Source organism: Pseudorasbora parva, chromosome 20 (genome assembly GCF_024679245.1).
Source record: "Pseudorasbora parva isolate DD20220531a chromosome 20, ASM2467924v1, whole genome shotgun sequence".
NCBI classification, from domain to species: domain Eukaryota; kingdom Metazoa; phylum Chordata; class Actinopteri; order Cypriniformes; family Gobionidae; genus Pseudorasbora; species Pseudorasbora parva.
In genome coordinates, this window is record NC_090191.1 from 38,145,876 (window position 1) to 38,156,658 (window position 10,783).

At 39.8% G+C, this 10,783-nt stretch overlaps 1 protein-coding gene across 1 annotated transcript; it reads right to left on the minus strand.

The window, feature by feature from the left end:
* Positions 1–934: 934 nt before the first annotated feature.
* Positions 935–9,664, minus strand: kics2 (KICSTOR subunit 2). Its single transcript, XM_067428050.1, has 3 exons — positions 9,184–9,664; positions 7,238–7,526; positions 935–2,184 (listed from the first exon to the last, which is right to left on the minus strand). The coding sequence occupies exons 1-3, from the start codon at positions 9,422–9,424 to the stop codon at positions 1,365–1,367; spliced, it is 1,350 nt and encodes a 449-aa protein (XP_067284151.1). The 5' UTR covers positions 9,425–9,664; the 3' UTR covers positions 935–1,364.
* Positions 9,665–10,783: the final 1,119 nt, after the last annotated feature.

The window sequence follows — 10,783 nt, forward strand, 5'->3', positions numbered from 1 at the left end:
TATAATTTAATACTTCCAGATATTGAATTGAAATGTAATGTGAATATCATAATGTCTAAGTATTTGGTTTCTCTCTCTTTTGCTTTAGCTGCATGAAGTAGTTTTGTTTAAAACCTGATGATTGTGTTTTTAAGCATAATTTAAGCATTTTTACCTTCAGTGGAACAATCTGTCTATACAAAGACACGTGATCAACTTTTTTGATTCGTGTCTTGTTGCTGAAATATTTCTTATTAATTTACATCACATTTCTTTGTTAATTTTAAACTGTTAATTTTAAAGCCAAGATTTTCTGGTCTGGTCTCGGATTTTTGGACACCACTGGTATTCTATTTGTAGATGGAGCCTGTCTTGTGTTATGGGTATAAAGCCATCAATCTTTAATGTTTTGATTTATATTAATCTTCATCCACTTTGCAAATGCAAGCTGGTGCATCCTTTCTGCTGTCCTTGAGTACAGCCGTCAACTCTCATATGTATAGCTGTGACCTATGCATTTCATTGGGTTTGCAGTGAACCATAACAAGAAAATAATGAATCTCAAACCTTGATGCACCATTTAAATGTGAATATTGTCTGAGGTTATTTTCAGACTGAGCAGGACGATGGCCTTAAACGCATTTAAAAGCAACCAGGAATGGTTGAAGAGAAAGGTCAAAAGTGTCTGTGAAAACTGATAATGTTGCAAAAAAATGTTTTTCTCAAATAAATGTTATTCTTTTGAACTTTCTATTCATCAAAAAATCCTGAAAAAAACATATCATGGTTAAAATATTGAGCAGCACAGCTGTTTTCAACAATGATCATAAGGAATGTTACTTAAGCACCAAATAAACGCATATGTGTAATCCAAAAACAACGCATTCTGCATTATATGAAAAGATTATCCACAACTGTTAATTTATTCCCAAAAAAGAAGTCCGTAGAGTTACAGTCTGATACACAAATCCAAACTTTATTTCAGAAGTGAAAATGTACACAATAAGAGGAGAAAACAGTCAAAACATTAAAACCAAAGGCTTAGCTATTAAAATGTTACACATAGCAAATTAACAGTAAAAGGGGAAATCACTCTTGGCAATGGGTCCCTTTCATATTCAGTAAAGCAAGTCCAATGAAGCCGGAACACTCATTTGTGAGCACATTAAAAACAAGACTAATGTTCACAGCGGTGATATTCGTCTTTGGTCTGAAAGTGTTTGAATCATGATGCTTTTGGACCTCTTTAATAATTGCTCAAAAGGGAACAGGATAAAACGGTTTCAGCAGCACAGTGAATAAAAGAGCAACGGCAACTGATATCGACCTGAAACATCCTTTTAAAATAAACCATAACTGGGTTGAAAAATAGAACATGATGAAGTTCAGCCCTTGGAGCCTGGTTTGAGTGTAGTGAAGGGTTTGGAGTTCCTCAGCGATCCTGTCAGCTCCTGCAGGAATGCCACAATGTGCGAGTCCCTCTCTGACTTCCTCCCGTCGAAGATCACCACCACGGTGAAGTGCGGCTCCGGTCGCGTGAGGAAGTAGGTGCTCTGGACTTTATCGTCATAAAAGTGGACCACCTTATCCAGAGCGTTGAGCTCCGTGGCGCGGTCGCTCATGATCATGATGACGTTGGGCCAGTGCGTGACCGGCCTCTCTCCGCCAGGAAGCGACACAACGGCCGGAAACTGGTCCACCCCTTTGGGGGCTTCACGGTACGAGTGCGGATGGTGGTATCCGTGTCCCTGGAAGCTCTCAGAGCCACGGTTATCGAACACCAAGGAGACGTTAGAGGCGTCGTGCTTGCGAATAAAGCCTGAGATCTTGCCGAAGTAATCGAGGGAGGTGCGAGCCGTCAGGGTTTTCATTTCGGACTGTGATGTCTGCCGGCTGAGAGCCTCATGGAAGTAGAAGCTGAACTTGGCCAGGAGCGTCGCTTGGAGGCGCTGCAGCCACAGATAGAGGTGCGGCGGCTGCACGGTCTTCTGGGATTGACCTCCGAAGAGGTGTTTCCTGGTCTCTCGTTGCCGTTCGAACACCTGCCCCCATGCCTGTAGTTTTGAATGGGCGCCGTGCAGGTTCAGCAGAGACGGCAGGAAATGCCACTCGGAGATCTGCGCCTGGCATCGCAGCAGCTGTGTCAACACGTCCACCTCCACCTGGAAGCTGTTCTCGAGACGGCTCAGGATTGGATGGTGGAATCTGAAAGAAACGAATTGGGCAGCGGGGATTACAAATACAACCTCCCATGAATTATAGGGCTGCGCAATATACAGTGGGTACAGAAAGTATTCAGACCCTTTAAAATTTTCACTGTTATATTTCAGCCATTTGCTAAATTCATTTACGTTAATTTTTGTCCCTCATTAATATACATACAGCAACCCATATTGACAGAAAAACACAGAATTTTTGCAGATTTATTAAAAAAGAAAAACCACATGGTCCTGAAGCTTGGAACATACTATGCAAGAACACAGACAGTTTTTCGTTTTCTCGAGGTAGCAAGAACAAGAACGAAGTTCGTTCTTGCAGTACTTTCCATACTTCACGAGAAAACCAGGTGCCGATCATCTGCGTTTCTCCACATTAACCCTGCCCACTTTAAATGTCTGACCAATCACACAATAGTTCTTCTGACACCTGCAAGAAAAAAGTTCTGCTCAGAAATTTGATGTCATTTTGTTCTCCCAGCCCTGGGAGCAAGAACTTTTTTCTCTGTTACATGAGTATGTTGCAGCCTTTAAGTATTCAGACCCTTTGCTGTGACACTCATATATTTAACTCAGGTGCTGTCTATTTCTTCTGATCATCCTTGAGATGGTTCTCCACCTTCATTTGAGTCCAGCTGTGTTTGATTATACTGATTGGACTTGATTAGGAAAGCCACACACCTGTCTATATCAGACCTTACAGCTCACAGTGTATGTCAGAGCAAATGAGGATCATGAGCTCAAAGGAACTGCCTGAAGAGCTCAGAGACAGAATTGCGGCAAGGCACAGATCTGGTCAAGGTTACAAAAACATTTCTGCTGCACTTAAGGTTCCTAAGAGCACAGTGGCCTCCATAATCCTTAAATGGAAGACGTTTGGGACGAGCAGAACCCTTCCTAGAGCTGGCCGTCCGGCCAAACTGAGCTATCGGTGGAGAAGAGCCTTGGTGAGAGAGGTAAAGAAGAACCCAAAGATCACTGTGGCTGAGCTCCAGAGATGCAGTCGGAGATGGGAGAAAGTTGTAGAAAGTCAACCATCACTGCAGCCCTCCACCAGTCTGGGCTTTATGGCAGAGTGGCCCGACAGAAGCCTCTCCTTAGTGCAAGGCACATAAAATTTTGGTAAAAAACACCTGAAGGACTCCAAGATGGTGAGAAATAAGATTCTCTCACATTTTAATATTGATTAGCGAACATAAACAGAAGCTCAACCGAACCTGCTTGATGCATGATAACACCTCATTGGTTCTGCCTGAAGCTCAAACATGCTGCGTAACACGAGAATGAACCTCACTGGTTCTCGCACATCAAGCGAACATGCTTGAGCTTCTGTTTACCACAACTGATGTTTTGATATATTTTTTTCAGATTTTTACATTCATTTTAATTTTAAATGCACTCCTTAACAAAATTAACTTCTTCAAAAACAGCTATTCAAGTCATCTTATGGTCCAAAAACCACAATACCAGTTTTTCCAATATTGTGCAGCCCTACATGTAATGGAACTCTAATCTGAGACGATGTAAGATGGTGGATGATTGTCAACATCTCTGTAATCCTGCAGTCTGTGTGTCCTGTTTGTGTTTGTGCTATCGACGGCGTGCCAGCTTGTTCTCTTTGCTCATTAGCTCTGGAGAAAGTCATGAATACTGCAGGGTGGCATAGAGCTCATTACATCTCCTGCATTCAGCAGCAGCGTGAAAATTCTTCACCCCTGACTGATCATTAATTACATGTCTTAGCAGGCAGCCAGATAGAAAGCATGAGGAAATGACAGAGAGAGAAAGAAAAAAGAGCCTCTTCATAAAACTAAAAGCATACAGAGGAAGACTTTCTATTCCAGTTTAATTCAGAGACAAGTCATTTGTAAACCCTGGTGCTAGGAAAATATCCTGACCAGCCCAACACAGCAACCAATGGTGTGAGATTGGGGCGGGACGATCTGTTTGCCCAGCCAATGGAAGACGGGGAGTGTTAGAGAAATGCTTAATGCCTTTTCTTTGTAGGCCAGCAGTTCAAAGCTGATTTCTCAAGGTCAGCCTCGGGCGACCCTTTTAAGCGTCACGCTGCTGGCAGGAGCTGGATCTCTGCTGAGCAGTTGGCTGACTGATTAATTGATCAGATAATGTTTGCGAGATCTTGTCTCTTCTACTCCAGCGATGACTCAACATTTGGCATCCTTCTTTCTGTGAAGTGCAGAGTTCACCTTGAGCAGTCAGTGGGAGAGCGTTCAGCTTCAGATGTCATTAACCAGGTGCGGGCTCGAGTGCTGCTTTATCACACATCATTTCTGGAGCAATACCGTTATTTAAAGGTGCATTTAAGAAGTTTTGCCACTTTAAAAGAAATCATGGGTGAAAATGTTTCAGCATGATATAGATCACATACAAACACACTCGTGATATATTTATTTTAATGTCACCATAGTCCAAGACTTAAAGGGTTACTTCAGCGATTAGCATATGGCTTTGTATCAGTAGAAACCCTGGAGAATATTCAAATTATTGTGCTTTCCCCCCTCATATCTCCCTGAGACAAGAGATTTATGCATTTTATTTCTGGAAAAATTCCTCCTATGATGCAAAATGACGATTTTTGCATCATAGGAGGAATGTTTGCCCAGAGGCTAAAGACTACAGCCAGCAGAGGGAGCCATTTCCGCATGTTTTGAATCCGCGCATGGGGGATGGAGATAACACTCAGCTTGCAGGGAGAGCTCAGCTTGCAGACAGGATCATTTAAACGGAGCTATGGTGAGCAATGTAAGTCTTTTAACTTCTCAAATTCATTTCTATGAAAGTTAAGCTTGCAAAGGCATGAACTGAAACGCGTGCCAGACTGAACTTGCGTTGTGAATGTATGCCGCGAGTGTAGTCGCGATTACCTCAGCTCTCATCACTCGTGCAGTTAGTGCTCAGTGCTGTGATACTCGCGCGGTGACTCACTCATTATATTGAACAGACACGTTCAGTTTTTAATTGTAGTGTCTTCTCTAACTCAGTCACTGTAATCAAGTTGGTGGTGTTGGGAATGGCCTCACAGGGCAGCGAAGCATTCTGGGAATTGTAGTCTTTCATCCCCATGGGACAAAAATACATTTTCTGTCTTTTCTCAGTCTAGAAGACACCAAATTCAAAAATAATTTCACATTTCTACTGCATTGATGACCCAGTTTAAATACAGATTCATCTTCCCAGCGCTGAAGTACCCCTTTAATTATACATTAATACTGAATAATTGGGCAATGATTTTATCAAAAATATTTTAAGTGCACCTTTAAATCTAGCAAATTTTATGGTATTATTTTGATGATTTTTTTAGTTTTCTATTAAAGTCCATTTTAAATTACCTGCATTTTTTCCTCTAAGGTGAAAACATAGACTGGATAAAACAATTGACGTAGTGTCCGTGACGTCACCCATAGGTTTCTGAAGAGCAGTTTTGAAGCCCAAAGGCAGCGCATCACTCCCGGATAACTGAAAATGGGCAAAGAAGCAGGACGTGGGTGGTGCTGAGGTGCCAGGTTGCTGAAACCACGCCTAGTTTGATGTGAAGTTACCTCAGGCTAAGGAGCTAAAGCTATATGCTACTGGTAGCATAGAGTTTGCTAGTTGTGGGCATTGGTGGTTGGGATGGAAGATATTGGTGGTTGATATTTGAAATGACGTGATATTAGCTGAGATGGGGTGGGGTGGTGGCTAACAGACAAATGGCTAGCCGTGACAGCAGCAGCAATCCATCTATCACTCAAGTGGCCACGCCCTTAAATATGCAGAACTTAGAGGCTTAAAGGGCTGTTTGCATGCGATTTCACTTTTTTAACTTTAGTTAGTGTGTAATGTTGCTGCTTGAGCATAAACAGTATCTGCAAAGTTACAGCACTGAAAGTTCAATGCAAACAGAGATATTGTCTTTTAAAGTTACGGCAGTTTATTGCCTACAAAAATGGCCGGTTTGGACTACAACAAGCTTCTTCCTGGGTTGGTGGCATCATAAACCCTTGCTAGTCTCCACAGATGTGAATTCTGCCTGTAATGGGAAGGGGCGTGGTGTTTCCGGACAACCTGTGCTTGGCACTTCAGCCAATAAAAATACAAGAAATTACATTTGGCCATCTAACAAATCTAAGACCATTGTGTTTTTCAGAGGGATGGGCTTCATAGAAGCAGGAAGCAAACGAGCCGTTCAAAGGAATAAAGTCAAAGGAATGGTGTGGAATAAAGGTCAAATATAAGAAAAATACAGCGTTTAAAAAAAAAGAAGTATTAAGACATGTTATACAGCGCCCCATAAACACAACCAAGCCTAGAAAAAAAACACAAAACCACCCCTTTAATATAATTGAAACGGATGAGTTAAAAAAAATAGTTTAATCTTCTGTTTGTGTGGCAGCTCTGTATATTTCTATGGCATAACCGCCGAAGATCTTGCCTTCATGCTGTGGACATACCATGTGGAAGACCGAACACAACGAGCGCAGCGCTGAAAAGGGGCGGGGTTACTTAAGGTCTATATAATGTAAAACCATGGCTGTGTCTGTATCGCAAACTCTCAAGTAGCTACTTATTCTTTCACACCTGCTAAAAAAGTATGCTCTATATATTATGAATGTAATTCTGACGTGATACATCTGCCATATTGTCATTATCATGTGACCTCCTAGTCAGTTGTGTCACTTCACAGCCATTCACAGATCCTCTCCTGTGACCTCTTGGAATCATATGCACACTTCAGAATCTCACCGGAAGAAAAAATAGGTCATCTAGGTACTTTTACCTGCTCTTTTATGAGTACTGTGAATTTGGACATACTTATTTTGACACACATTGTTTTTCTCCTACTATATTTTTTTCAGAATAAATAATGGGTGAATGTAAGCAAGGCAAGCCAAGGCTCCCCCTGGTGAGACACACACACAGACACACGTGTACATACACAAACTGATCATCATAATGTATGAAATAAACATTGATTTAATAATTGTTTCTCAGTGTAGATGAAACTAAGGAAGTCATAAGGAAGGATCTACCACACCCCTCACCTGGAACTGTACTTCTGCAAAATGGTCTCCAGCGTGCTCACCAGCTCCTCTGAGTTCACAGTCTTCTGGCTGCCCAGAGAATGCATCTTCTCATAAAAGTCTGCGATCTCCATCCTGGCCTGTGTGAAGTGACACAGCTGCTCGGACAAATGAGACAGGAGGTCCTCCAGGTTGAGGGTGGAGCCTCCGGATGTGTGGCGGCCCATGGAGACCACCTTCTTCAGTTCGTTGTGCAGAGACGTATAGATGGTTCTGATGGAATCCTTACGGCTGAAGAATGACTGACCACCTGCATGACACACACACACATTAATATGATGGCAATAAAACCATGCTGGAGTGTTTCAGCTAGAATATGAAGCCAATAACAGAGCAAACAGATGGTGATGTATTATGTATAGCCAAATGGCGCCATCTGCTGTATTTAAATTATACTACTCTCTCGTGGGTTACATATTTATTTTATGAAATGTCCAAAAAATATTGGATTAGCCTGATACATGTGCAGTGTTTATGTTTTAACATGCACCAGGGTAATACCACATGTTTGGCATATTCAAAACCTTGACATTACCATGGTTACATGTACTAGGATAATACTGTCTAAAAAGCCATGATATTAATATGGGAACTGGTCCAAAAACATGACCTTACCATGATGTTACTAAATGATTAGCAGAATAAAATTATGCAGTATGAAGCCAATTTCCACCACACAATATGTCAATCAGAATTATGACATAAAAAGTCATCAAAATAATGAAATATAATTTCCACATTTTGAGACATTAAGTAATAATTATTAGATAAAGCCATAATTAACTAATCATATTTATGTATCATGAAAATTTTTAACTGGTGTCACTTGTCATAATATTAACTTTGTTCTTTCATTTTTTTTGTTTAGATTTAGATTATTTCATAGTGTAGACTTTTTAATGATAATAATTAGGACTATACATAATTTACCATTTTTATTTTATCTCATAATTATGAAAATATGATAATTTCGATTTGATCAAAATGATTACTTTTTATCTCAATTTCATTTGTCATTATGTCACTATCAAATGATGATACACTCATTTTTATATTACTTTTTATCATAACTTGTCTCATAATTTAGATTTTTTTATATGAATAATTATGTAACTAGGACTTGCTCTCTTTTTTAAATTTAGAATGAATGACTTAGTGGTATTAATGACTTTATTTTTTCAACTTTTTAATGGCAATTATCTAAACTGTTATTTTTTCATCTCAATTTCATTTGTCATAATGTCAATATATCATAATAATAACAATCATAATTTTGACTATCATAACTTTTGTCGTGTCTAATAATTTAGACTTTTTATTATAATAATTGGGTAACTAGGACTTTTTGATATTAAAAAAAAAGATTCAGATCAAATCTCATAATTATGACATTATTTCATTGTTTGTAATTGTCAGTTTCGAATTGATCCATATTACTTTTTTATAACCAAATTTAATTTGTCATAACTATGACTATTTATCATACATTTTGTCACATAATTTTGACTTTTTATAACTATAATAAGAATAATAATGATTACGTAACTAGGACCTTTTAATCTCATAGTTAATTTTTTAATGTAAAAAATTTCAATTCAATTCAATTTGATCATAATTATGACTTGAATGCAAATTTCGATATCTAAATTACTTTATCATCTCATCATTTCATTTGTCATAATGTCACTTTTTAGCTCATAATGATTACATCATAATCTTGACTTTTTATCATAACTTTTGTCTTATAATTTGGACACTTTGTCGAGATTAAAATACCAAAGCATGTGTTTTTTCCCTTTAAGTGACGGTAACGGGCTTCCAGAACCCCTTCCCCTATCCCCGGGTACGAGCAGAGTATTCTGATTGTACGGACACAGTATTTGGACTTTGAAGTGCTTCACTCATACCTAGTTTCTGCCCGAGGAAAGTCATGTTGTGGTAGGCTTTCTCTGCGGCTGCCAGGTGGGCGAGAGCGGCCAGGAGAGACGCCCAGATGGCTCCTGCACTCTTACTGGCGTCCTTCTCCTTCTCCACATAATCCTTCGCCCTGTCGAACCAGAACATCCCGAGCTGGGTGAAGAAGCTCTCGAGCACGGCTCGCTCTTTAGGGACCGGCCGCAGTTCCTCGTCGCGCTGCGTGTCACACATGATGACAGACGTTGCGCTTCCATATGCTGCACATTCACTCGACAGCGTTCTTTAGTGAGCGCTAAAACTGTTCGACGGGCGTGTTATGTTGTGTCCGACAGCCGCGGTCGCTGGAAAAGACCGAGACAAATCACACCAACGAATACAAGGAATTCAGATCGTTTTCTGTTGGTAAAATACACATCCTTAGTGCTAAACGCCACCATGACACTTTTCAATGACAACACTACGGAAAGCCAAAGGACACAAACACGTCTGTATATGAAACGCGAATCTTAAACATAGGGAGATACATGAGCTTTTGAATATTCTATTTTATGTAAATATAATATATTTTAACATATTTGTAACAGTGGACCACAAAACCAGTCATAAGAGTCAATTTCTGAAAATTTGTTAGGATAGAACAACATTTGGCCTGGATACAACTATTTGAACATCTGGAATCTGAGGGTGCAAAAAATAGATTAAAAAAAATTCACCTATAAAGTCCTTAGCAATGCTCTTTATTACTAATTATACTTAATATATGTATATTGTACAAAATATATTCATGAAATGTGATCTTTACATAATATCCTAATAATTTTTGGCATTAAAGAAAAATTTATAATTTTGACCCATACAATGTTTGGCTACTGCCACAAATACACCGTGGGACGGTGGGACTTATGACTGGTTTTGTGGTCCAGGGTCATATTTGTATATCTTTATATTTGTCCATGAAATCTTATTTTATTGCAAAGACAAAAAAAAAAATTGTGACATTATATTCTCCTCAATTTTACACGCTCGTTTTTACTTCACTTTTGTGCTGTTTTAATTATAAACAGGTCACCATTTTAGATGCAAACTAAATGCAAACTTAGATTCAAACGTTTATTTCACACGTTTATTGTCATGTTTTAATGGGTTTTCGGTATAAATCATAGACAGTAAAAGAAATGGACACAGCGACCCCATTGACGTCTACGGCGAAATAATGAAGTCAACCTAGGGGCACTCACTTCCTGATGGCGGAGCGAACTGCGCAGGCTCAGACTGAGCTTGACGACGTAGATGTGACGTGAGCCTCCTGTCTGACAGCTGTGAGTCTTCTAGTAGATGTGGAAAGCGAAAGCTGAATCACGTTGTTTAAATATTTTCTCCCGTTGCTTTTGGCTCACTATGGGCTTCTACCCATTCTTCCCCCTTGACTTTATCAGACTAGTCTCCAGGACATGTCTCCACGTCCCCCCGACTGTCTCATAGACAGTAAAAGATTGCCTGCGAGCGTCTCCTCAGGTCTATACGGTAATTTCTCGACTGTGCGACAGAGTCGCGTTGGTTATGACGCAATCGTTAGCCTATTTTTACAAA

Excerpts from the sequence above, each read along its gene's own strand:
- kics2 (XM_067428050.1), bottom strand. The coding sequence starts at position 9,424 with ATGTGTGACACGCAGCGCGACGAGGAACTGCGGCCGGTCCCTAAAGAG. Across the intron at positions 7,527-9,183 it reads TTTCCTCGGGCAGAAACTAG|GTGGTCAGTCATTCTTCAGC; the intron begins GTATGAGTGAAG and ends TGTGTCATGCAG. Across the intron at positions 2,185-7,237 it reads TTGCAGAAGTACAGTTCCAG|ATTCCACCATCCAATCCTGA; the intron begins GTGAGGGGTGTG and ends CGTTTCTTTCAG.